The sequence below is a fragment of the Podarcis gaigeae genome (genome assembly GCF_964106915.1).
Source record: "Podarcis gaigeae genome assembly, chromosome: 2".
Lineage (NCBI taxonomy): Eukaryota > Metazoa > Chordata > Lepidosauria > Squamata > Lacertidae > Podarcis > Podarcis gaigeae.
Genome location: NC_139679.1, coordinates 54537737 through 54565650, shown reverse-complemented (window position 1 = coordinate 54565650; position 27914 = coordinate 54537737). Strand labels below are relative to the sequence as shown.

General features: G+C 40.5%; 2 protein-coding genes and 1 long non-coding RNA gene across 11 annotated transcripts in view; 2 read left to right on the top strand and 1 right to left on the bottom strand.

Moving 5' to 3' along the window:
- LOC310839580 (uncharacterized protein) overlaps positions 1-16763 on the top strand; it is a 75551-nt gene extending 58788 nt beyond the window's left edge. For 6 of the 8 annotated variants that reach the window (XM_083728215.1, XM_083728214.1, XM_083728216.1 and 3 more), the window contains 10 exons: positions 10-150; positions 2262-2428; positions 5155-5231; positions 6613-6725; positions 8458-8667; positions 13168-13308; positions 13627-13784; positions 14384-14487; positions 15717-15826; positions 16162-16763. In XM_083728215.1, coding sequence (XP_083584341.1) covers positions 10-150; positions 2262-2428; positions 5155-5231; positions 6613-6725; positions 8458-8667; positions 13168-13308; positions 13627-13784; positions 14384-14487; positions 15717-15826; positions 16162-16328 — 1388 coding nt within the window. In that variant the 3' untranslated portion in view covers positions 16329-16763. Of the gene's footprint in view, positions 1-9; positions 240-2261; positions 2429-5154; positions 5232-6612; positions 6726-8457; positions 8668-13167; positions 13309-13626; positions 13785-14383; positions 14488-15716; positions 15827-16161 lie in introns of those variants that run through there. The other 2 variants (XM_083728213.1, XR_014561542.1) reach the window with 2 other exon arrangements.
- LOC310839641 lies at positions 16550-21243 on the bottom strand. Its single transcript, XR_014561576.1, has 2 exons — positions 20010-21243; positions 16550-18626 (listed from the first exon to the last, which is right to left on the bottom strand). It is a non-coding gene; the product is annotated as an uncharacterized lncRNA (long non-coding RNA).
- An 896-nt stretch (positions 21244-22139) lies between these two features.
- STK32A (serine/threonine kinase 32A) overlaps positions 22140-27914 on the top strand; it is a 70280-nt gene continuing 64505 nt past the window's right edge. Inside the window, exon 1 of one of the 2 annotated variants that reach the window (XM_083728294.1) lies at positions 22140-23201. The gene's annotated coding sequence lies outside the window, so the exon portion shown is untranslated. Of the gene's footprint in view, positions 23202-23426; positions 23451-27914 lie in introns of those variants that run through there. The other variant, XM_083728295.1, reaches the window with a different exon arrangement.

Sequence of the window (27914 nt, the reverse complement as noted above, 5' to 3'; positions counted from 1 at the left end):
TTTTGGCAGCTTGCTCACCAGGGTATTATGGTCCTGATTGTAGTATAAACTGCACCTGTAATGGCACTCAGAACTGCAATCCATTAACTGGAGAATGTGCAGAAAACGAGCAGTGTAACGAAGACTTCATAGGAAAAGATTGTGAAGAAGGTACACAATTTGCAGTCCTGTTGGTTGGGTGGCCCTCCCCTCCTCAGACTGGTCTGGAGGGGAGAGAAAAAATGAGCTCATTGATCAAGGTGACAAAGCTTTTATGGAAGTAGCAGTGTAAAAGAATTAATCTGTTCTTATTCTTATCACCCAATAACAATAGTGTCCTGTGAAAAATTGTGAAAGGATGTGCTACTTCCCTTGTTCTACTCTTTATTGACAAGCAGAGTAAGAATGGTGAAAGGGGATGTTACTGAGGAAGAATTAATAAGTCAGAAATTGTAGGACTCGGGTTTGTCTGGCAAATCTGCTGAGCAACAAATGAGACATTGCATGGGATTTCTATGACTAGGTATCCTCATGTCTTTGTGACCAATGAAGACCCTCATTTGTCCTACTTGTGACTCATGGTTGATCAGACCTTGAATCTGGGTAGGATCATGCAGAAGGAGCCCCATAACAAATAGTGAAATTCTAGTTATAAAGTTTTATTAAATCCAGTAAATTAAAAACCTTATCCTAAACTGCACTCAAATTTACAACTCACAAATAATCTAGTTGGCCAAACTAGGTGTAGTGAAGGTTTTGATGCCAGAGTCCTGGTAAATGCACATGTCTGCATCAGAGCTATCTGCTGCATTTTTCAGATTACTTTTAGCTCAAGGCTAGCTTCATACCGGTCAGCAGTTAGGGAGAGATAAGGAAGCAAGTTTTATAATGTGCCTGCAAGAACTAACCAGAGCACGTCTGTGCATTTAGCGCTTCCATTTCCTTTTCCATGCCCTTGTCAGCATTCTGCTTAGAAAACATGGGCTGTTTTTCCATCTTCATGCACACTAATGCAATCTTCTGCTCTCTCATGGCTTTCTGGCCTGCTACCTATAGCAAGGATTACCAAACTTTTTGGACCCAGTAGTACATTTGGAATTTTGAGAGAAAGTCATTAGCACCAGTCACAAAATGGCTGCCATAAGGTTGTAGCTTGACACAAAATTGGTATTGCTAATATTTCTACATAGCCAAGTTTGGTTGACCTAGGAGACCAGGGTTTAGATCCTCACTCACGAAGCTCATTGGGAGATATTGGGACAGTAACTGTCTTTCAGCCTAACTTATTTCACAGGATTGTGTGAGAGAGAACTATGTGTGTTACCTTGGAGGATATAACAACAACAACAATAGAATAATGACACCCTTTTGCTTCATAACTTTTTTCTAGGAAGACTATGTTCTTTTCTTTTTTTAATAAAAGCTCAGAATCTAGGACTTCTACCCAGGGTCTGGTGTCACGGTGAAGGCCTTTGTAGGTGCCTACAGATGCCGGTCTGGCAACGTCTGACCTGATCATGCCTACCCATTCAAACACTATTTCCAGTATCATGCATGTTAGTGAAGCATGGCATACAAGCATGTCAATCAGGTGCCAAAATGTGTCACATGCACAAATGATTGACATTAATTGATTCCTACCTGCTTCTGTGGGATTTCAAATCATCCATCTAGCAAGAAGGGCTGATGTGATCTTTAGCAGATGAGTTCCTCAACATGAAGTTGGGACACGTGAAATGAATTGTTTTTCAGCAGTAGATTTACTTCTGCATCTGGGTTATCAAGATATTGTTGCATTCATAAGGTGAAAGTTTTTATGCTGTAACCAGATAGTGATTTATGCTGACTTGGGGTGCTTTCACACTAGGTGTGTAGAGTGGAATTACCATGCCTCATTCAGTTTTTAAGGAGCATCCATATGATGAAGTCATCCCATATTTTTATTGTGTTTCTTCCTTTTTTTTTTCTTTGGACCACAGGAAGTTTTGACTCTTTTTTTTTTGAGAAAAATGAAAGAGCCATGTAATCTCTGCAGGTATAGATGTCTCTCTTTTTAGCCGGGTGTGTTTTGGCATGGGCAGTGAAGGGCTCCCTTTCCTGATACATCACCACTCAGCATTCATTTATTATAACATATGTACTGGACACTATTTTATGACCCCAATTTATTTCTGGCATCAAGTGGGTAGTGGATTGAGTATCAACACTTCTGACTTGGTGGTGGGGCGGGGGCAATGACTTGGAAATTATATTTGTTTAAAATGCCGCTGTTAATTTCTCAGGTGTGATTAATCTTAAGTGTCCAACAGATCCTGGATGGTGGTACTGGAAGGACAATTGTTATTACATAGAGACGGTGAAGCAATTCACTTGGGAAGGAGCAAAGGATTTCTGCAATGCTTATTATGAAACTGAACTTATACAACTGCCACTACGCAAAGACGAAAAGGTAACATGCATAAACTGACACAGTTCTGGAATGGCATAAATAATGAGAAATAAGAGTTTATTTATTTATACCCTGCCTTTTTATACCCTGTCAACTGAAAAACAGTACCTTCGCCTATTGGATACAGAAGTTAAACTTAACATGCATTTGGAGAGCAAGAGAATTTTCTGCTACTATTTCAGGCCTGACATAGGAGACTTTATTCTGCTCTAGAGTGGGTGTCTGCTGATGTTAAATATCATATAATGCAACCAATTTTCCTATATCAAACCTATGATATATGTTAAAATATGAAGATAGGGAAGACAACGTTAGGGAAAACATGTAGACTTGTTTAGTTCTGGAGCATAAAGTAAGTAAGTGGCTATATCATTATTTGCCATTGCTTTGTCTTGACATAATTGGCAGTGTTACATTATAAAATCCTACCCCCTCCCCTTTGCTGAATATTTTGAACATTCAAAAAGATCCGAACAATGTGTAGTAAGGAAAGGAACATATTGAAAAAAATCTACATTGCATTGTTCATCTACTTGTTCAAGTTCTATGATCTTGCTTTAATTTTTGTACACCATTTAGAGATGCCATTTTATAATTTTGGTCGGGTGGCGGGGTTTAAGTTAAATAAGCAAAAAACCAAGGTTTTAGCAAAAAATTTGACAGTTACAGAAACAGATGAGTTCTCTAAAGAAACGGAGTTGAATGTGGTTAAAAAAGTAAAATACCTAGGGGTGTATCTGACCTCCAAAAATTTGAATTTGTTTAAAGATAACTATGAGAGATGTTGGTCGGAAATCAAAAGAGATCTGGAAACATGGTCAAGATTGAAACTTTCCTTGTTAGGCCGAATAGCTGCTGTAAAGATGAATGTATTGCCGAAAATGTTATTTTTGTTCCAGGCCCTACAGATCGTGGACAAGGTGGAATGTTTTGGAAAGTGGCAGAAGGATATTTCTAAGTTTGTTTGGCAGGGCAAAAAGCCCCGAATAAAGTTTAAGAAAGAAAGAAAGAGGGGGATTTGCCCTGCCAGACTTGAGGTTATATTATGCCCTGCCAGACTTGAGGTTATATTATGAGTCTGCAGCCTTCTGCTGGTTGAAAGATTGGATTTTACTGGAGAACACTGACGTCCTAGATCTGGAAGGGTTTGACAATGCGTTTGGGTGGCATGCATATTTGTGGTATGACAAGGTTAAAGTGCACAAATTGTTTAAAAATCATATTGTCAGAAGAGCAATTTTGATGGTCTGGACAAAATATAAAGACTTATTGGAGAGTAAGACTCCGAGGTGGCTCTCACCGGTGGAGGCCAAGGCACGTAAGAGACTTAACATGGAGGCCCATTGGCCTAAATACTGGGAAATAATTGAAAAAATTGGAGACAATTGGAGGTTGCTGAGCTTGGAAAAACTGAAAACTAAGGTGCGAGATTGGCTGCACTATGCGCAAATTCAGGAGGTCTTTAAAATAGATAAAAAGGTTGGATTCCAGGTGGAAAAATCGAAACTAGAGACTGAATTGTTAAAGCCAAAAAATAAACTACTTTTGAGAATGTATAACTTGCTGCTTAAGTGGAATACACAGGACGAGACAGTCAAATCCGCCATGATAAAATGGGCGCAGGATGTGGGGCATAACATTATGTTTGTAGACTGGGAAAGGTTATGGAACACCGGTTTGAAATTTACGGCATGCACTGCCTTGAAGGAAAATATTATGAAAATGGTATACCGGTGGTACATGACCCCAGTCAAACTAGCTAAGATATACCATCTGTCTGACAATAAATGTTGGAAATGTAGAGAGGCGGAAGGGACATTCTTTCATCTCTGGTGGACCTGCCCGAAAGTGAAGGCCTTCTGGGAAATGATCCATAATGAACTAAAAAAGGTACTGAGATTTACCTTACCTAAGAAACCAGAGGCCTTCCTTCTGGGCATGGTGGACCAGAGAGTGCTTAAGAAGGACAGAACCTTTTTCATGTACGCTACCACAGCAGCAAGGATCCTGATTGCAAAATATTGGAAGACACAAGATTTACCCACGCTGGAGGAATGGCAATCACAGTTGATGGACTATATGGAATTGGCTGAAATGACTGGCAGAATCCGAGACTTGGGAGAAGAAACAATTGAGGAGGACTGGAAAAAGTTTAAGGACTATTTGAAAAAACACTATAAGCTGTATGAATGTTAAAAAAAAATGCACCTTTTAGGAAACTCTAGCTTCAGCAAATGTAAGTTAATGAAATGAAAATTAAGACACAAGGATTTAGAGGTAAAGTAATGAAATAACTTTATTGTGTTTAATACAAAGCATACAAGAATTGGGTTATAGTAAAATTGAAATTAGGGAACATGATAAAATGGAAGATACATTAAGTTTTGAAATAAGTTAACAAATTGCTGATGTTTTATATGACAGAGAACGCAGGGTTTGGAGGATGCGGGGAAGTCCTTTAGATTTGATGGAAAAAGAATATGGAAATTTGTTATTCTTCTCTACTTTCTTATAACTATCCTTTATTCTTTTTTCTGTATTTCTTAAAATTAATAAAAATATTATAAAAAAGAGATGCCATTTTATATATTAAGTGATATAGAAATGGTCTAAATAAATAATAGATAAATAGTTTCAAACAATTCTTTTTTCAGGCAGGGCAGATTACAGAACTATGCTGTTGATGTTCAGTATGTCTATCAAATAAGTGTATTCTTAATCTGCAGGTCTGGCTGATGTCTATGATAAAGGATGCTATATGGACTGACTCAGCAGTGCCAAAACTCAAAGAAATGACTAACTCGTAAGAGAAACTACTGCTTTCATTAATGGTGTATTAGGCAGGTTTAGTTGTCTAGCTGATTATAAGAAATAAGGACCTGTTGGGATGTTCATCAGTCATCAGATTTTATTGGTCAACCAAATACATGTACAGGTTATAGCCAAGAACAAAACAAATAAAAACAGACAGGTCTTAAAAACATATTATAGCACATATTATCAAAACATTATAAAACACTTCACAAACTCAGGTGGGGAACTCAGGGCACGACAGGACTCCAGGGCTTTCCTGAGTTGAGAGGCTTTTAGCGCAAGCTTTACTGTGTTAAACATAACTAGTTTGTTTGAGCTAGACAGCAGGTATTTGATGTTATCGTTGCCTTCACTGCTTCCATATCCTGTCTGACCAATAGTTCCTGCAAATACTCTTTAATAAACCTTCAGCTAGACTGCACATTAGATGTTAGGAGGGCTACTGGATAAAAACCAAATTTTTGAAGCAATATATTATTACAGCTTTCTTTCCAAGTAGCCTTAGAGGGCGATTGCATCTGCTCTGCCACACATAGCTTGACCAGCTCATTTACTGAATAATAGTCAGTAGAGCACAAGACTCTTAATCTCAGAGTTGTGGGATTGAACTCCAAGTTGGGCAGAAGATTCCTGCATAGCAGGGGTTGGATTAGATGAACCTTGTGGTTCCTTACAACTCTACAATTCTATGATTCTTGTTTTAGATCAGAATGGAACATCCAGTGGTTTTGTTGTAGCAGCAACATTTGAAACAGACAGGTGAAGGCAGGACAGCAGGCAATGTTTTGAAATTTCAGACATGCTACTGACAGTATTTAGCAGCCACCTGTAACAGCATTTAGTAAATTGTCTACTAATTATTAAATGATCAAGAAATATGCCACTGAATTGCAGGGGACATTTTTGGATACAGTGTTGTCACAGATTTAGAGTCCTCAGTTCTAATTTAAAGTTTTGCCATTCAAATTCAACATATAAATAGAAATTACAACATTTTAAATTTCATCATTTCAATTTTTTCTCTGATATTCGTTTGTATAGCCTTGTTTTTAAACTTTATATTTTGCTATAATTACCTTGCCTATTATATACTATAATTTAAAATATTGGTGATTTTTTTTCCAGTGTCTAACCTTGCTTACCTTAGGTTGCATCCAGCTAAATCATTGTATGCGCAGAACAACTTCTGCAAGTGCAATGCAACCTCCCCTCCTTTTACTCCCCCATGTTCCCTATACCCTGCCCAAGAGGCTTGGGAGAGCTACAGAGCTGGTTTTCTTGTGATCAGGTACATTTTGTTGTGCTTGCAGAAGGTATCCCACATGTGCAAGGGTTTATTTGGTATAACCTCTTGTGTGTTTGATTCTTAGTCAAGAAATGTATGGAAAAGCTTCTTCCACCTGCACACAAATGAGGAAGAACGGGGACCTTGAAGAAGTTCCGTGTTCGTTCTTTGCTATCTTGGCTTGTAAAAGAAGTGTAGGTAAGAGAAAATTCACAGCAGTTCCCAACTAGAAGCAGGGATGTTTGGTGAACGTGACCTCTGTCACTTGCAGTAATGCCTTAACATGATACACACTTCTCAGGCTGATAGGCAGATTGGAACTTAGTTATCCAATGCCTTTTTGCATGTACTGAATGTTCTGAAGCCATGGTGACCTGACTTAGCATTCTGTTTATAGAACCAGCTGCTTGTACGCTATGACCCAAGGGTCAGATGGGTGTCAAGATCAATTTGAAATGTGCCAACTGGGACAGTGCCCATTGCCAAGCACCCCCCTCCCCAAGCTGGGTTGTCTGCATGCACAACATGCATCTACATCAGGGTGGTCCAGCACATGGCCCAGGGGTTACATGTGGCCCTTGAGGCTTTATTTGGTGGCCCTCGGCAACATATGACCCCCCCCCCCACATCCCTTGCACCACCTTCCCAAAGCCGGTAAGCAAGGCACTGAACTTTGGGATGAAGGCGTGAGGGCTCCTAGAGTCCTCCTTCCTCCTTCCTGAAGCCTACTTAGTGCTTCCCCAGCTTGGGGAAGGAGGTGGGAGGATTCTAGGACCCTGCCAGAGCCTATGGTCTCTTTCCCAATGTCTAGCACCTTGCTTGTCTGGCTTTGGGAAGGCAGCCTGCGGGTTCCATGTCTGAATACTCTTGTAGCCCACTTGGTATGAAACGTTGGGTTGCCCTGTATTCAATCTATTAATTGTGTATTTAATTATATTTAATTATATATATACTCTTACAGGATCAGGTGCAGAGGAGCAGTATTGTACACAGACAGCTCCATAGTTCTGTTATTGATATCTCCACTTAAAAATATTAGGGAGTGGCTGATGGCTGAGACCTTAGAGACAGACAATAGTAGGATAGATAGATAAACATTCTGAGGTAGTATAAGGTAGCTTTCTATATTCCTATTAGTTCAGCAAAGCTACTTGTGCAGAATCAATTGTTACTTGCCCAGGTCTGTGGCTCACTGCAAGACTGGCTTACTGGTCTATATTTGGAGCTACCTCTGGCTGGTATCCCTGTACAAAATTCCCAGATGTTGGTCGGTTGTTAACTCCAAATGTTATAAATAGTAGTTTCAAGATGAATAATAATTCCAGAATTCAGCACAATGTCTTCCTGCACAGCAGTAAATTGTTCAGAAAAAGGTAAAGTAAAGGGACCCCTGACCATTAGGTCTAGTCGTGACCGACTCTGGGGTTGTGGCGCTCATCTCGCTTTATTGGCCAAGGGAGCTGCTGTACAGCTTCCGGGTCATGTGGCCAGCATGACTAAGCCGCTTCTGGCGAACCAGAGCAGTGCACAGATATACCATTTACCTTCCCGCCAGAGCAGTACCTATTTATCTACTTGCACTGTGTACTTTTGAACTGCTAGGTTGGCAGGAGCTGGGACCGAGCAACAGGAGCTCACCCCGTTGCAGGGATTTGAACTGCTGACCTTCTGATCGGCAAGTCCTAGGCTCTGTGGTTTAACCCACAACACCACCCACATTCCTAATTGTTCAGAAAGCCATCTTCAAATGCAGCATTCAGACTTCGCTTGGTAGAAAAAAGGAATTAGGAAGCCAGCATATTATTAATTGGCAAGCCAGGTGGCTCTGTGTATAATAATGAAACAAGTGAAGTCACAATGGTACAATATGATCACGCAGATTATTCTAGGAAAATGCAAAGAAAAAAAAGAATTTAAAAATACCTTTCAGATGCCAAAATGTTCTGGCTATACCCTGGAAAGATGCTCATCTTGCCTATGGGGGACAAAATGTATATACAAAAGGAGCTTGCAGTATCAGCCTGCCTTTTAGAAGAAAAATGCACTGGAATCAGCTTATGGAAAAGACAGTATGTACCAGTCAGTGGTAAAGAACTGATCTCAACTAACTCAAAGTCGGATGCTACATTCATGAAAACTGGTAACTGTCCACTTTAGAGTGTGGGGAAGGGTTATGGGAAGGAGTAGCAAAAAAAATGAGAAAAGGAAATTAGAAAGGTATGCAACACTGTTACTAATCATCACAGTAATGACCTATTTATGTACATGCTTCACAAAGTTAGCTGAAAGTCATATATCTGCAGCCTGGTGCTGTGATGGTTTAATTGTTGTCTGTGTTTTTAATGGACTTTTAAATCTGTTAGTGTTTAGCTACATTTAATTATTGTCTTTTCTATGTTTTTAGGTTTTTCTAATTTGTCTGTGTAAGCCACCTTAAGTCCCAGACTAAGGCAGGATAAAAATAAATACAGGCAGCGGCCATTTCATGCAGGGGTTCCATTCCCAAGCACCGCAAGCATCAGGGGAGCACATATAAGCATGCCCCGCCCCTTTTCTGCATCCAAAAGGACCTGCACATTGGTAATCGTGCATCAATTGGCTGCACCTAAAATGGTTACCACCTGTGTAGCAATAACAATAATAATAAAATATAGCAGCTTTTTATAAAATAGCCTGTTCCCATCACATTCTAACATGAACAAGAAACAGAATCCAGGGCAAAGCTGTATAGATAGGGGTTGGCATTGTTCACAGTGCTTCTCATTAAGGTAATTGGGATAAAGTAAGAAAGCTATAATATATGGCAGAATCAAGAAGAGGCAAAACCTGCTTCTCGTTCAGACATTGGAATCATCAAGGGCACTGGGCAAGTTCAACCATTTATCCCATGATGTCCTTGAGTATATGTATTTCGTATAAAATTTATACTGTATTATAAATGAATGGCTTTCATTTGTTCCTTTATGAAAAATTAATGTACTGCACATCCAGACAGTGTTAGCTGACTGGTGCTCAAAGGACATATTCAAAGGAGGTTGGTGTAAATTGGCCCAAGTGGGTTGGGCTCGGGATTAGGAATCCAGCCTGCCAGTTTGCTATATAAATTTAATCCACTTTAATTTCTCAAGCCTAAATTTCTGGTATGTGTTTGAATCCCTCTTGCGGAACACAGTCTGAAGGCGCCCAGTGTCTTTCACCATGACTGAACCCCTTGATTTTTTTCCTGGCTTCCCGGCCTTAATTAATTACAGTGCTGTTAGAATAAACTTCATAGCCACCTGACACTTTTCATTTCCCTTTTTGAAAAAAAGACAAGCCAGGATAAAAACTACACTTCAAGACTGTATACACTACTTTAACTCCCCTTTCCTGAATAAAAATGGGTACAACACTGGGTTATTTGGCAGGGCTAGCATAGACTCATATAATTGCAGAGTTGGAAGGCATCCCAGGGGGCATCTAGTCCAACCCTCTACAATGCAGAAAATGCAGAAATCTCAACACGTCGCCTCCCTACATTTTCCCACTAATGTGTCCTTTCAGTGCAGTGATTTCCAGGTGCACAACAGGGACTTTCTCCCCTCTGTTCCCTTTCTCATAGAATCATAGAGTTGGAAGAGACCACAAGGGCCATTGAGTCCAACCCCCTGCCATCAGAGCACTCCTGACATATGGTTGTCAAGCCTCTGCTTAAAGACCTCCAAATAAGGAGACTCCACCACACTCCTTGGCAGCAAATTCCACTGTCGAAGAGCTCTTACTGTCAGGAAGTTCTTCCTAATGTTTAGGTGGAATCTTCTTTCTTGTAGTTTGGATCCATTGCTCCGTGTCCGCTTCTCTGGAGCAGCGGAAAACAACCTTTCTCCCTCCTCTATGTGACATCCTTTTATATATTTGAACATGGCTATCATATCATCCCTTAACCTCCTCTTCTCCAGGCTAAACATGCCCAGCTCCCTTAGCCGTTCCTCCTAAGGCATCATTTCCAGGCCTTTGACCATTTTGGTTGCCCTCCTCTGGACACGTTCCAGTTTGTCAGTGTCCTTCTTGAACTGTGGTGCCCAGAACTGGACACAGTACTCCAGGTGAGGTCTGACCAGAGCAGAATTCAGTGGCACTATTACTTCCCTTGATCTAGATGCTATACTCCTATTGATGCAGCCCAGAATTGCATTGGCTTTTTTAGCTGCCACATCACACTGTTGGCTCATGTCAAGTTTGTGGTCAACCAAGACTCCTAGATCCTTTTCACATGTACTGCTCTCAAGCCAGGTGTATTTGTGCCTCTCATTTTTTTTTTTTTTTGCCCAAGTGCAATACTTTACATTTCTCCCTGTTAAAATTCATCTTGTTTGTTTTGGCCCAGTTCTCTAATCTGTCAAGGTTGTTTTGAAGTGTGATCCTGTCCTCTGGGGTGTTAGCCACCCCCCCCAGTTTGGTGTCATCTGCAAATTTGATCAGGATGCCCTTGAGTCCATCATCCAAGTCATTGATAAAGATGTTGAATAAGACCGGGCCCAAGACAGAACCCTGTGGCACTCCACTAGTCACTCTTCTCCAGGATGAAGAGGAACCATTGATGAGCACCCTTTGGGTTCGGTCAATCAGCCAGTTACAAATCCACTGAGTGGTAGCATAGTCAAGACCGCATTTTACCAGCTTCTTTACAAGAATATCATGGGGCACCTTGTCAAATGCCTTGCTGAAATCAAGGTAGGCTACATCCACTGCGTTCCCTTCATCTACCAGGGTTGTAATTCTGTCAAAAAACGAGATCAGGTTAGTCTGACATGACTTATTTTTCAGAAATACATGCTGACTATTGGTGATCACAGCATTCCTTTCTAGGTGCTCACAGACTGTTTGCTTAATGATCTGCTCCAGAATCTTCCCTGGTATTGATGTCAAACTGACTGGGCGGTAATTATTTGGGTCCTCTCTTTTCCCCTTTTTGAAAATAGGGACAACATTTGCCCTCCTCCAGTCTGCCGGGACTTCGCCTGTTCTCCAGGAATTCTCAAAGATAACTGCCAGTGGTTCTGAGATCACATCTGCCAGTTCTTTTAATACTCTTGGATGCAGTTCATCTGGCCTTGGAGACTTGAATACATCTAGACTAGCCAAGTATTCTTGTACTATCTCCTTAGTTATTCTGGGCTGTGTTTCCTCTGCTGAATAATTTGCTCCAAATTCTTCAGGTCGGGCATTGTTTTCTTTATCGGAGAAGACTGAGGCAAAGAAGGCATTGAGGAGTTCAGCCCTTTCTGTGTCCCCTGTTTGCATTTCACCATCTTCTCCTCTAAGTGACCCCACTGTTTCTTTGTTCTTCCTTTTGCTACGAACATACCCATAAAAGCCTTTTTTGTTGCTTTTAACCTCTCTAGCAAGCCTGAGTTCATTCTGTGCTTTAGCTTTTCTGACTTTGTGTCTACATGTGCTGGCTATTTGTTTGAATTCCTCTTTGGTGGTTTCCCCCCTTTTCCATTTTTTGTACACATCCTTTTTAAATCTTAACTCAGTTAAAAATTCTTTAGATAGCCACCCTGGCTTCTTTAGGCACCTTCCATGTTTCCGTCTCATTGGTATTGCCTGAAGTTGTGCTTTTACTATCTCCCTCTTAACAAACTCCCAGCCATCATTAACTCCCTTTCCTTTTAGTATTACTGTCCATGGGATCTCACCCAGCACTTCCCTAAGTTTTATGAAGTCGGCTTTCTTAAAGTCAAGAAATTGAGTCCTAGTATGCTTGGCTGCTACTTTCCGCTGTATAGTAAACTTCAGAAAAGCATGATCACTCGCGCCTAATGATCCTTCCACTTCTACCCCACTAACCAAGTCATCAACATTGGTTAGGACCAGATCTAAAATGGCTGTTCCTCTTGTTGCTTCTCCCACTTTCTGGACAATGAAGTTGTCTGCAAGGCCAGTGAGGAATCTGTTTGACCTTATGCTCTTGGCTGAGTTTGACATCCAACAAATATCCGGGTAATTGAAGTCCCCCATTACTACTATCTCCCTTCCTTTTGCATGCTTGGCCATCTGTTCTCACAAACTGAATGAGCAGAACATTGCCTGCACATTTTGCTTCATACTTGAGGTTATACAAGGTCTAGAGACCTGCATGATAAAAGAATTAAAAACTTGGAATCACTAAACTTTGAATAAAACTTACATGAAAACAAACTGGGAATCTGCAGAATATTATTTTTTGGGGGGGGGACTGCTCCCACTTCCCATCCCCTAGGGACACACACAGGAAGGAATAAGTAGACCCTATTTATTCTGTGCCCTTCATCACTGATGGAGGAAGAGGAATGCGGGGGGAGCGCACCACCCCTGGCAGCGTGATCCCCAGGGTGCCATCGCGGGTGCCCCCTGCCCCCGCAGGTGCTGTGCCCTGCCCCTGGATGTGTGCCCCGCCCCTGCGGGCAGTGTGCCCCCGGTGCCGGAACATGAAGCTCCGCCACTGCTTCTCAGCACTCACATGGATATTGTTTAACTTCATGGAATCAGATCTATATGCCTACATGCCTTATTGTATGGGGACTTAGATAAAGATTACTATTTTTTGAAGGGGGTGGGACCATAAAGTACTGTTCTTATCTAAACATTAGTTTGTTGTTTTAAAATACATTTTCAGCTTGCAGAGAAGGTCATTTTGGAGCCTTTTGTCAAGAAAGGTGCCCAGAATGTCCAGAAGATAAACCATGCAATAGATTAACAGGAAAGTGTGCTGGTGATGTGACCTGCTCAGAACATGATTTAAAGCTCTGTGAAATAAGTGAGTACTACAGTAGTGGGACAAAAGTGGTCTTATTAGCGTGAGGCTATTGATATATTCCATTTTTGTAATCTGTTCAATTTAATTTGTGGGATGATGGAACCAACGGTGTAGGTGGTTTTTCACCACGTGACAGCAGGCAGGAGCAAAGAATTGTGGGAGGCAAGAAGCTAAGCGGCTCTGTTTATAGATGGGGACCCACTTTGTCTCAAAATAGCGAGGGGCAATGTGACCTTTTATTTATTGTACTGCTGCCTGCCTAGTGATAATTATGTAAGTGCATCATTCCCCCCCACTGTGTTCCTTCTTTTTGAAAAGATCTGAGAAGCCAGTTTTGTTACTACAGTTGGACATACTTCAATGGACAGTGTTATTACATTCCTTCATATGGGCAGATTAATCATAGTGATGCAGAATACATGTGCAGCCTTTTTAAAGGAGCCCGGCTTCTACATATGACTAGCAATGATGAAAAGGTCAGTGACTTAGGCATCAATCAGGTAGATAAAAAAGAGACACTGTCATTCTCTCATTTCTTAAATGGGTTTCTACTGCCTTTCATCTTATGGAAACTTGTTAGATTACATGGGGAGATAAAATAGTACAAGTTGCAATTCTGCCCCAGCAGGCCTTATTTCTGTTTAGGAGTGGGCTGAAAGTAGAGAAGTGTGAGAATAAATCTTTTTTTAAAAAAAATTGTGTGTGTAGACCTTGTTTGCACCTTTATATAGTACTTTGCTAATATTTTCTTTAAAACCATAAATTCAAAACAAGCTGCTATTAATTTTATGTAGAACAAATAGGATAAACTTAGGAATGGCTCATTGCTGAGAAACAAAAGAACTGTGAGCTATGTTCTGGAAATTCTCATGTTCAGATAATCATGCTAATCTATTGTAATTTATTTCCCGGTCTTCTTTTTAACTGGCCGAAAACCTCCTAGTTTGCGCAGTGCTACATGTATGCGGTCTTTTGTTAAAAGAAATTTGTAACTGAAATTTAACTTCAAAAGATGTTGGATATTTTCAGCTGTCATCAGATGTTCTTGTCTTCTGTCACTATTAATCCTTTGCAGGATTGGGTAGCTAAAGTGATCTCTAAAATATTCTGGGTTCACGTAGCTGGCCCAGATTTCCAGCCAAAAATGTGGCTTTCACAGGAAGAAAAGCTAGAAGGCAGGTAAATTAAACAGCTCTCTTTTCACAAATTCCCAAATTTTGATTTACTAGAGAATAATTATGCCATAAGGCTGTGTGTGTGTATATATATTACTTGTTGTTGGGAACCACATCATCCTGTAGTTTTGACATCATTCTGCAATCAAACAGCAGATTACTTTAACTTTTGGAATGTTCACCCATAAATTGTTCTATAAAAGGCTATGATACTGGTTTGTGCATTCTGAGTGTTGATTGTAATAACAAGGAGGTCTTTAATAGGAACAGTTTTGAACTGGATAGCAGTTGGAGAGGGAAGACTTAAATCTTCCCTCCTCAGTCATTGTACAGTGGTACCTCAGGTTACATACGCTTCAGGTTACATACGCTTCAGGTTACCCAGAAATAGTGCTTCAGGTTAAGAACTTCGCTTCAGGATGATAACAGAAATCATGCTCCGGCGGCACAGCAGCAGCAGGAGGCCCCATTAGCTAAAGTGGTGCTTCAGGTTAAGAACAGTTTCAGGTTAAGTACAGACCTCCAGAATGAATTAAGTTCTTAACCCGAGGTACCACTGTATTCCTGATGACAGTCTCTCCCACTTCCACAGCTGGTGATTAATTTCTTAAAGCCCATTTTCATACATGTTGTAAACATCTGTTGTTAAGCCTGAGAAACCCATAGCCCTTTGCACTTATGGATCCTTTTTTGCTGCTGCATGTGAATACAAAAAAAGATAGCTTTTATGTTGGGACAGGGTGTTTGTTTGTTTGTTTGTTTTTTAATAGAACATGGCTCATGGGGAAACCCAGCCAGATGGGCAGGGTGTAAATAATAAAATTATTGTTGTTGTTGTTGTTATTATTATTATTATTATTATTATTATTATTATTATTATTATTAAACAATATTATACTCCTGTGTTTTCTGTAAGATGATATTCAAGTGCATGATAAATAATTATATAAATACCTGTTTTACAATATTTTGCATATAATTACGGAAGCCTTGAAACAACCAACTCATGCAAAGGCAAAGACCAGTTTGTATCTAAAGTATTAGATTCAAGTATATGTTGGACCACTTAGTGTTCAAAATGCTAAATATTAGAGTATAACATTGGAATCAGACTATTCATGTGCACCTTCCCACCCACAATAGTTTACTATTGACCATCCTAAGCTGTTTATAGCATAAAGTGTGTGTTGTTTGTCTAGGTTTGTTTAGATATATGTCTACTTCATGTTTCAGGATTCTTTTTGATGCCGAGCAGTTGTGTCCTCAGATGCAACCTGCTGTGGCTTTTTTGATATCAGCTCCTTGTTCAGGAAATGCTTCATGGATCTGTCAAGCCCCATTAGGTGAGTTTAATGTTTAGCAAGATATTGGGTGTTTAGGTAAAAATCACCAAGCTACTTTCAAGTTTCATTGGGAGTTCCTTTTCTACAACTGATGCTGCCTGAGCCAGGGTAGCTATTTGAGTTTGCATTAGGGTGCTATGTCTATACAAGCAGAGGTCCATGGAGCAAAAAAAAAGGGGGGGTCCCAACACTGACATATAATAAATACATATTTAAAATAGTGAAGTTTTCTACAGGCTTACCTCCTAATTAGCAGTGTCTTGGGCACTGGGATCTGGCCATATTTTACAGTGTAGTGAGGGCTTAGCATCTTTTCTCTTTCCTTGTTTTCACAGCATCTGAGCCAGTGGATGATCCAGAAAAGTGGTGGATTCCAGTAGTGATATCCACTTTAGTTACCACTGCTGTACTGGTAGTGACTGTGATTGTTACATTTAAATATGGGTTCTCTATTCAAAAAGAAGCAAAAGAAGCAAATGATGTGAAAACACCATCATCTTAAATCAGATGCCAAGCTTACCGTTCCATGGTCATACAGTTCTTCATAGAAGAAAGAACAAGCACTAATGTATATTGTTGGCCACCTGAGAAGCAAACTCTGTGAGCTCCTTTTGCCTTGTTCTTAAAATATTTTGAATTGTAGAGGTGGGTTTGACAGGTGAAATAGTAAGTGTAATAGGCAAAGAAGCAAAAAAGGAATTGAAAATTTGTTCAGTGTCTTAACAGACTTCAGAAAGTGTCCAGGAACATGAATAAAGTTGTATAACAGATGCTCCTTCAGTGATTCAGAAGAATGGCTGTCTGCTTCCAGCACTGAGTTTCACAAAGCAGGAGTGTATTCAGTAAGCAAAGACTGGTTGAACATAACCCTTGTACTTTACTCCTTCAAGTGTGTGTTCCTGTTTGTTAGATTTTTAAATAAACTTGAAGGAAAATATGCTCGTATCCTGTAGTAGATTGTTTAAAGATAATGAACCTTAAAGCTTCTAGCTATCCATCATTGGTACTCCATTCACTTCATACCTTCATCAAAAGAATACTAATTCTGTAGGTTGTTTTTCAAACAACTATTACCCCAAAACTTTGGCATTATCCCTAGGACGTTTGCATAATGATGACGTGCTCTGCTACACTTAGTTTTGACTATACAAGAAAAAGGTAGGTTTAGGATTAAGAATAGATTATTATAATGATAAGTAGGAGAGATGGTTGATTTTGAAGGACATTATTTTTTTGTTCTTGACTTGCAAGTTAGTTTTTAGGGAAACATTTTTATTTGCATATTCTGGGGAGATCTTGTAATCAGTGGGGGGGAGAGAGGGGGTCAGTAAATGTAAATAAGTGAATATATATATTGAATTGATATCAACTGCTGTTTAAATTGCTGCTATCGCATGGCATTTCTATTGAGGATCTGTTGTCACACACAAAAAAAAGAAACAGTAAATGTAATTCAAATTGCCTTTGAATGTTTGGTGGTTGTATTTTGGAACTTTAGGCATCCATACCTGAATGCCTTAGAATGAGTTTCAGTAACTGAAGCTAATCACATAAAAATTATTTGTAAAGAAAAACCAGGAAAATATTAACATCATACCAAACTGAAATTTGTAACACTTGGTACATAATAGTCAAAAGATTAAAAAAAAAAATACTGTATCTGTGTAGGTCAAAAAAATAACAAAGTGGTGAACTACATCTTCCCAGACTTCTGCAGACTCAGAGTGGGGTTAGGGATTGGTGAAAAACTGCTACCAGTCAAAGTAGGCGGCACTGGGCTAGATGACTAGTGATCTAATACAGTATAAAGTAGCTTCATAATGGCAGGCTGCTGGTGCTCCTTTTGTATGCCATGCTGCTTTATCCCCATTAGAGGGCAGCAAACATTTCCAGAAAAACAGCTGAACTTCTAAAACTTTGTTCTATGGCCTTTTAATATGCAAACTGCTTTGCGGTATTTACCTCACAACCACCATGTGAAATAACGGGTTACTGTTCCCATTTTATAGTTCACACAACACATACATAGCCAAGCAAGCTTACTAACTTCGATTGTCAAGACAGAAGTTCAGTTTACTAATCACTGAATCACGCTGGCTATCATGGAATTATTATTTTGCAATACAGTCTCAGCCTGCAAGCTTGTTCCCAATTATTTGGGAGTAAGAGTTGTTGAACACAGTGGGACATATATCCAACTATAAACATGCATGTGATTAGGCTGCAAGGCTGGTACAGTGTCCAATCACCAGGCCCAAATAGATGTGATGCTAAATGTTTTGCATTTGGGAATTTAAAATTTGTTGTTGTTGTTAAAGTTAACAGCAACCACCAGCCATGGATTTTGTCAGCATCATAACTTGTGGGGAAAAATTTTTCCCACCCTTTTGTGCCTGTTGGAATGCAGCCTCAGTGGGATTATCTGTGCCCTTGAAGCTGCTGCTACTTGGTGGAAGGAAGTCTCCCATTGGTAATATTAGCCTAGATGGGAGTGGGGGGGGGATTTTTGTTAAAACAAAATAACTTCAAATGCTGCATTTAGTGCAGGGACAGATTTGGTAATATGGTGCCCTGAGTGACGACAAAATTTGGTGCCCCTCCAGCAATACTTCTTATTTTTACAACAATTTCATTGTGGTACAGTTGCTTTTTATGGATCTCACATTATTGTTGTTCTTGTTATTTGGCACCCATGTGTGGCATAACTGTCCACACCACCCAAAATCTAGTGTCACATCTGGATTTAACACCAGTGCCTGAATTGTTTGGGGAGTGAGTCCAATAAGCTCACCTCTTTAGCCTTCTTTTGATTGATTGGTTTATTACGGCCATTGGCCCATATCTAAAAACAATACATCAAAATTTATCCATAAACAATACAATTTAAACAGTTCCAAGTTAAAACACCCCTATAAAACCAATTTTACTTCAATTAAGTAAACTATACACAATAAGCTCCCTCTATGTCAACCGCAATTCAAATCCCTCAGATTTTGGGGGATATGCGTCTTAGTTCTGGCACTTATTGATGGTTCTTAAGTTTGGCTAAGCTGTCAGAGTCATACAATGATCCATTTCTCCTCTTATGAAATAAGACATTAATCAGGTATCTAGCGACTGCAAGGGATCTACTTGAGTCTTCGTCGTTTAATAAGTATATTATTTGGGCTTCCTGAGGTCTGTCAGCTATTCTCGATAAATATGGGGCCAGAAACTTGGACCGTGAAGCCGAATGTATAGGCCAACAGAAGATTATATGATATAACGATTCTGTAGATCCACTTTTACAGTCACAGAGGAGTGAGATCTGTCTGTTGGAGAGTCTGTTACCCAGCACATTTGATGGGAAAACATTGAATCTAGCTTTTATAAAGGCGTACCTGTGCATCACCACAGATAAGGTAGTTAATAAGATGGAAGCTTTGTTGGTGGTGTTAAGCCAAGGTTTATCGGCGAACAGGTGCCACCACCTGTCGCAATATTAAATTGTAAATCCATCTCCTCTAATTTGTGAGTTATAATTCTCTTGGCAGAAATTAAATCCAATTTTAGTAGTTCAGATGGAGATAGTCCTAAGGACACAAGTTTCCCATGTATTATTTTTGCCCAAGGACTAGGGAAGTCGTCTCTCCAGAGACACTGTATCAAGTGGAGATTTGGAAGTTTATGCCATAATGCCAACCAGTAACAGAGGATGCATTTCCATAATGTGGTTTCTAGAGATGTAACATTTAGTTCGAGACGTATAGCAGTATTGCCTACACACCTGGGTAATTTTAGCAACCTTCTTAGCAGCTGGTTTTGGATTACCTCCAATTGGGTTAGATTAACAAAGGACCCCCATATTGGGATTGCATATGCTATTGTTGCAATCACCTTTGCCTTGAAAACTTTTAACACTGATGGAATATGGAAAGCCCCATCTGAAAAGAAAAAACGCAGTAGCGCAAAGGAAAGGGCTTTAGCTCTATTTAATACATATGCCAGATGGACCTTCCAGCCCATGTTGTGTTGGAGAAGGACTCCCAAGTATTGAAATTTAAAGACTTGGTCAATGGCTTTTCCGTCTATTCTCTAATTATAGGTTTTTCGACTCTTGGTGAAAATTAGAACTTTGGACTTGGCATGATTAATTGTAAGAAAATTTGATTTGCAGTAAGCATCAAAAATTTTAGCCTTTAGCCTTCTAAAAAGTATAGCACTGCAAAAAGTGCACACCCCTCCCCCCCCCAGTTGTGAAAGAGGGAGCCAAGGCTGATTCAGTCTTTGCCTTCTCCACCTGTGGTAGCCACTATGAAAAATTGCCACTATTAAGGTGAGCTGATGGGAGAGAGAACAGACAATGCTAAATGTCATTACTGCTTACCACCATTACAGTTTAACTGGGGGCTGGGAACTTGCCTAGAAGCATAGGGTTTGCCTCTCCTTTCATCCTCCACACTGACTTAAACTGGTAAAATTTAGCTCCACACTCTCTATGGCTTCTCTGCCCCAAGAAGCTTTCTGCATCTTTAGAAGAAGTGAGAATTGGCCCAGATGTGTGTGTTTTCCTCACCCTTAGTGCTGCATTGATGGCACAGGCAGTATGTGGGCAGAATTACCCCCTCTATGCAACTCGTAAAGGGAGCAAACTGGCTCAGATTGTGTTCTTGGTAATCTCCATGACACCTTAGCCCACAGTACACCAGCTTTCCTTCCCTGCCTACTTTACCAACAGTTATGCCTTATTTTTGCTCTGAACATCTATGTAAAAAGTGCCATCCAAAAGATATCTTCTCTCACCTTATAAAAAATAAGAGGGGAGATATTTTTATTCTGTGGGATCCGTTTAACTACTGAATCTCTGACATATCTACCCCCTCAAACAAAAGATGGTCATACTCCATACATATAGTAAGACGCAGTAACTTGACCTGTGTTTCAGGTTGCATACGGAATCCATTCTATTTTCCTGTCTTTCCTTATAGAAACCTTTCATTCATAGCTTAGGGTTGTCACAGGCTGTGTAGATTTCCCTAAATTCTATCAGTTCCAATGTAACTAGGTTCTTTCTGTAAAAGAGTGCCCTGAGGGAGAGAGTGAGGTGCTATGAGTAGAATTTCACTTTGCACAATGAATGCTTGGCTAGAGCTATTGTGAATATTAAGTTATAGGAAAGTAACTATTATCTTTTCCCAGTCTTCAAAACTGGGAGGATGGGTTTCTTATCCTTTCTTTTCCTTTTCATGATACCTACAAATACTAGTTAAAAATAACTATTTCTCTGTTATTGTTCTGCAAGAAAATGATTGAAATATAAAACCTATATGATAGCAGGTTTAAATTTTTTAAAGACACTTCACAAATCATTTTTGTTGCTTAATGGAATACCATCAATTTGCATGTAACTCTTTGATAAGGAAATTAAGTATCATCACTCGTGCTGTCAACCTCTCAATAATTTTTAATCAATTAATTATCTGGCTTTTAAGTGATGAAATAATTAACTGATTACATGTAAATAAATTTACATATTATGAAACCCTTCTTAGCTATCCGGCTTTTAACTGATGAATTGTTTGACTGATTAAATCTACATAAATTTACATATTGTAATGCCTCAGTTAAAGTGTCTCTGAGGACCATGAAGGAAAAGTACACTTTCTCTTAAGTGTGTCAAAAGTTGCAATTTAATAGACATACTATACTGACTGCATCATTATATAGGTAGTCACTAGGTGGCACTGGACTTTACCTGGATGGAGGAATTCCTTAGGGAGACAATGAAGTTCTCCCCGGGCTTCCCAAGTGCCTTGCCCAATCCTATACATTTACTCGGAAGTAAAACCCACTTACCAAGTGAGCATATGACTGCAGCTCAAAACCACCAGACTTAAAAGACACATTGATGTTGATTGTTGTAGCAAAACAGTCACCTTTATTTAAAAGTAGCTCTTGGTATAGAAATGAAAGTCTAAATGGTTTCACATACCTTATTTTTCAACTTGCTAGCTTTTGATTCAAGCTGGAGAACAAGCCACATTCCAGAGGTTACCCGCACATTGGGTGCAGGAGGAGAACGAATGCCTTTTTGTTACATGTCTGGACCAAGTACCCTTATCCCAGACTTTGGCTTGTTGCCAGCTCCATCAATAAATCGGTGGACAAGTGCTTTAGTAGCTGAATAACCACACCAATTAATGTTTAACTGCGCAGTTTAGCGGTAAAGCAGATGCGCAAAAGTAGCACTTCCAAGGACCACCATGCACTTGATGCAAGGTTCCTGTGTCCTAAGCGGTCCTCAGATTCTACATTTCAGGAGCTCAGATGCTGACACGCCCTCCTCCAATTTGGAGAAGGGATTGCACGGTTTAAGGTAGTGGCTCTCCTCTCGCCTCTCAGAGAAACGTGAACAACTGATGGCTTATGCAGGCTTCATGTCATTGGTCCTGATGCCCCTCGCAGTACCTAGGCAGGCACGTCCTGAAGTTATTTTCAAGCCCGGGGGCAATTTCACGAACCATTAGCCCTACCTGTGCGCTTACAGGCCGTGCTGGATTCAGGCCAAAAGAGCTAGCTCGGTTCCTGGCCGGAACCGAAGCCACCGTGCATGGGACGCGAGAAGTGCTGCATGAGATGCATGGTTTTAATGCAGATATCTGGGGGCGGAGAGGAGATTCTCGCTCAATGGTCCTAAATCCCTTTGCCAATGAAACGCCAGTAACAGTCTTTGCAGCATCATTTGCATTCTTTTCATGCTTTCTCATTGGGATGCTGGGGGTTCCTGCCTAGAAAGAAAAAAGGGGGAAAGGGAGACTGTCCTCGCCCCCAAGCAACTACTTAAGGGATCTCTGGAAAGTGCTGATCTGCATAAATCCTTTAAGCGACACGGTGTGTCAGGCGGACCCGGCCGGCGTGCTTTTGATTCGTCTGCAGTTGCAGAAACGCTGCCAATTCGATCACAGCGTTAACTACAGTTGCAGTGGCTGGTCGCTGCTTCTACCGTATCTCTCTCTCTCTCAAGATCCCCTCCTGCTCGCTCCTCTCCTTCCGACTTTTTTTTTTATTTCCTGTCCTCTGCGCGCGTTTATGTGCGTCTTTGCAACCGTTGCTGTTGTCTGGTTTGTTTCACCCCCCTTGTGACTACCGCAGGCTCCTCCTGCAATCTGCAAGAGGGGAAACTTCCCTGCAATAGCGGCTCGGGCTCTTCTCCCAAGTGTCCTTGTCTCCAGCCGAGATCCTGCAAAAAGGAACCTGGGCAGGCAAAAGCCACCCACAAAGTGTCAACCCGCACCAGCGCACTCACCTCTCCCGGTTCCTCTTGCTCTGCAGCTTCAGGTTGTTGCTGTTGATGCTGGCTTCCGTTCTCTGGTCTTTCTGCCCTCCCTAAAACAAGGTAAGAAAGGTAGCTTTTGTTTTCGTTTCACCCTCTAAGGTTTCCAACCAGGAAGTAGCGCTCTCTCTCTCGCTTATCGATACCCCTCCGGTTTGGGGCATTCTTTTCTAAAGATGCTGGCTTGTAGAGAAGTTAACTTTCCGCCCCCCGCTCATGGTTAGTAACTTTGAATGTTTACATATCCCTAGCGAAGACTCCAATTGCAGTTGCTAGTAGCAGGACAAGCGCTTGCAGCTTGAATAGTGCTAGGTGTGTGTGCCCTGAAAGAATAATTATGGGTCAAGCTAACTGAATACTTTTAACTGAAGTCCTTGTTCTTGTGTGCATCTGCAGGGGTATCATAACCAAGTTGGGGTCAGAACACTATGGGTTGGAATTCAAGGGTTTCAGTGGGTCAAACTTAAAAGGGACTCAACTAGATTAGTAAATAAAAAGCGATTTATATGCGTTGCATATGCGATACAACGTTGTGCCACCAGATGGCGCTGTGAAGCCCCCTTTTCTCTACCTGTTTTCCCTGTTTAAATTTACAACGCTTTTAACTGAAACGCTTCTTTGATGTGTCTAGCTAGATCCAGCCTCAGTATAAGAGTTTTAGAGAGGAAAGGGTTTTTTTTTTAATGACCAAGTTTCTTCCTAAACCACAGTATTTTATATTTGCATCTCCCCAACCTTCTTTTAAAGTATTTAAAAACTGTAGAACTATAATTCATTTTCTTCGAAATAACTATTTAATTCTCACAAATCCAACAGCTTTAGCATAAGCCATAATTTTTATTTCATGATTTTCATTCTCAGCAGCTGAATAACTTTTTTTTAAAAAAGAGCATAGTACTGTTATGGTTTTACTTTGACATTTTTGCATGCATGGGGTCTCAGCAAGGAAGTGCTGTGCTAATTAAATCAATAGTTTTGATTTACCCCCATACTAAGTTCCCTTCTGTCCCCCCTTTCTCTCCTCCAGTTATTAGTCTGTTTACTGTTCCGTTAATGGAACCATGAATATTGTGATCAATAAAGGGATAACATCAGAGCATTAAAAAGCTGGAACCCTGAGGAGATGTGCAGTGACCGATTAATAAAGTTCAGCAATGTTTTGAATTGTTGAAAAGGCCATAGCAAAGTATGCAAGGGCTTAGGGATTCCTGTCTCTCAATTATCTAAGCCATTAAAATGTATATTTGTGACGCATAAAAAATTAGTATATGTGCTCTCCAAAGCTAATCATACCCAGAGGAGACCCATTGAAATCAGTGTTCTTAAGATACCTAAGCTTTTTAATTTCACTAGGTCTACTCTGGATACAATTTAGTTGGAGATCACCTTATGAGATGTTCAAAACCCTGCCACTTAGCCATGAAATCTTGGTATTTTTTTCACCCATCCTTAAAAACAATTGCATGAATAGATGTAGAAATACTTTGTTCAACACATTGTCATTTTGGTTTCTTCTGGTGATTATGTGGAGGGTTCTTTATTTTGATTATAATTTATATAATAGGGATAAAAACTTTAAGAAGGTAGCAATTATTTAAAAGATATAGGCAGGCTCCTGTACCCACTTAACCTTGAACTCAGTGGGACTTACTTCTGAGTAAGGCTCCGTTAGGCTGCAATTCTAAATATACTTATAGGACACAAACTCTATTGAACACATTAGGACTTACATCTAAGAAAACATATTTAGGATTAAACAACATAAATCAGGAACCTGGTGAGAAAAAAAAATACCTAAACTGGGGTGATAAGTAATAGAAGGTTTTAATAACAACATGCATATCAGAGTCACTAAGTATCCTTGAAACTATTTAAACTTGGCAAATGAAAAAGCCCCCAGACAACCCACAATTTTGAAAGGCAAGGCCTGAATCCCTTCTGAGATGTCTGTGTGTCAGTGGTCTACCAGGAAGGACATCAATAAGGCTTGTATGTTTCTATTTAACAAGTGCACATAAATGATATTGCAACTGACTTTTATAGCTACTTATGATGAGACATAATTTTAGCATCCTGTTTTATGGATGATATCACCGCATAATGTCATGCATGCTGTGTTTTTCCTCTCTTTCTCTTCAGGTCAGGAGAAACACTAATCTTTACTGTAGCATTTTTCACTGCAATGGGGGAAGCATTCTCCCAATTCTTCCTTCTCTGTGAGCAAGATTTTTGTTGTTTCAAAATAGATGACTGTATTATTTTTGCTTATTTATTTAATTTATATACCACCTTATACCCAGAGGTCTCAGGGTGGTTCTTGGCTTTGTCCAAGGTGTTTGTTTCTTAGCTATCTTTAAGAAGAAAAGAATAGTAGAAGGAAATATGGTTCTTAAATCAGACAATTAACGACCGTATTTTTCGCTCTATAAGACACACTAGACCACAAGACGCACCTAGTTTTTGGAGGAGAAAAACAAGGAAAAAAATATTCTGAATCTCAGAAGCCAGAACAGCAAGAGGGATCGCTGTGCAGTGAAAGCAGCAATCCCTCTTGCTGTTCTGGCTTCTTGGGTAGCTGTGCAGCCTGCATTCGCTCCATAAGACGCACACACATTTCCCCTTACTTTTTAGGACGGAAAAAGTGAGTCTTATAGAGCAAAAAATATAGTAATTATTGGGCTAGGTCATTTTTAGCCGTTTCACTAAAACAAGCTTTATTGGGAAGGACCATATCTCAGTGGCGAAGCACATGCTCTGCATGTGCAAGGTCCCATGTTCAATTCCTGGCATCTCCAGGTGGGGCTGGGACCACCCACTGCCCGAAACCCTGGAGCACTGCTGCCAGTCAGTGCTGGACTAGGTGGACATAGGTTCTGATTTTGGAATAAGGCAGGTTGCTGTTTTCCTAGGTCAGGTGCATTTCTAGTACAGGTTATGGCAATCGGAACTTCATAAGAACTTTTCTGAGATTTGTAACATGCTTTGGAGAGAGGACTCACTAGTGACCGAGAGCAAGCTGCCTTAGATCAGGTCAAAATGTTTATCCATCTAGCCCTGACTTTTAGCTGCTATCCAGAGTCTTGGGAGAGATCTTTCCCATCACTTTCCACCTGACCTTTTTAACTGGAGGTGCTGGAAACTTCTGCATTCTTGCTCTAGCACTGAACTAGGGTGCCTCCCCTAAGTGAGGGAAGTTCCGCTTTTTTCCTGAGCGCCTTCAGCCAAATCTCAGCTCTGCACTTTGCACATTTGGGCCTTGTGAAAAGGTTGTGATGATGGCAGCACTTTTGTTTTACTACTAGATCAATAGCGAGAGCATGCTTTATGCTGAAATAATCTTTATTCCCAACAAAGTGGGGTGTAAAAATATTAGAGCAGTCTATGTTTCATTCTCAGTTCACACACCCTGTTCTCTTCTACACATGAGAAGCCCTGGCTGCTGCTGAGTGCATTTTTGCATGTGTGAACCGGATGGATACAAGCAGCAACAGAGAAAATTGTGCTGTTAATGGTCATGCATATGTCTCTGGATGCCGCATCTATGACTCTTCATTTAATATGTGCCAGAGGTTGGTCAGCCTGAGGTGCGAATAAATAATACAGGGACACTTAATGCTTTGACTTTGTTAAAGCTAGGTAGGTATGGGCCTGTTCTGTACCTGGGTGAACAGTCACTGAAATGAAGAAAAGTTGCTTTGAGCCTACTAAAGGAATTGTTGGCTATTAATAGCAATATATGTGAAAATGTGGCTTTTCTTCATGACTATCCTGATTCACTTATTGCACGTCCATGCTATGGCCTACCAGGACAACTGCTTTGAACTTCCCTCTTATTTACTACCATGCTGTGCTAAGACAGGGTTTGGCTAAGTGCTTCTTCCCAAATATGGTTCATGGTTAAGCTCTCTCTACACTAACGGTGAGCTGTAGCCAAGGTTTGTTCTTGGCTATAGCTTGTAGTTAGCAAGGAGAGAGCTGAACTCCAAGCCTAAGGGCTGCACAGAAGCAAAACTGGTTAGGAGCAAAGTGGTTGCAAGCCCCTTCAGGATCCCACACCTTTGTGCACTCCCAGTAAGCCATAGTTTGGCTTCTTGTGCCGTGCAAACCAGGCCATTGTCAGCACTACTTAATGCATCAAAAGGACATAACATTGTTTGACTCCCAAGACAAAATGTGAACCTTATAAAAATATGTGTGATCTTGAGGCTTTTCCCTCTGAAAAAAAAAGTCATTCAGCAAGTTTTACCTTTCTGATGCCCCTCTTCACAAGCTTCTTCTTTCCCAAGCTCTTTGTACCCCCATAAGTCCAAAGACACTCCTTGATGCAACATTGCTTCAGCGTTTCACTCACACAGGGACTAAGGAGAATAGCAGCTTCTTGAATGGGATTTCTTGAGGATACATAAGACTGGCTGGTTGGTACCTTTTGGGGGGCTTATAAAAAATTATGGCAAGAGATCAGGCATCAGTGGTGCTGAGGTGTAGTTATGTGCAGGATTGTGGCCTGTGTATCTGAGTTTAAGTCTAGGTGTGTACAGACACTTCAGGTTACAGAAGCTTCAGGAATAGTACCTCGGGTTAAGAACTTTACTTCAGGATGAGAACAGAAATCGTGCGGTGGCAGCGGCGGGAGGCCCCATGAGCTAAAGTTGTACCTCAGGTTAAGAACAAGTTTCAGGTTAAGAACGGACCCAGAACGAATTAAGTTCCTAATCCGAGGTACCGCTGTATTTAATGGTTTCTCTGGTGTTCTTGAATCAAGGCACCTGGCAGCGA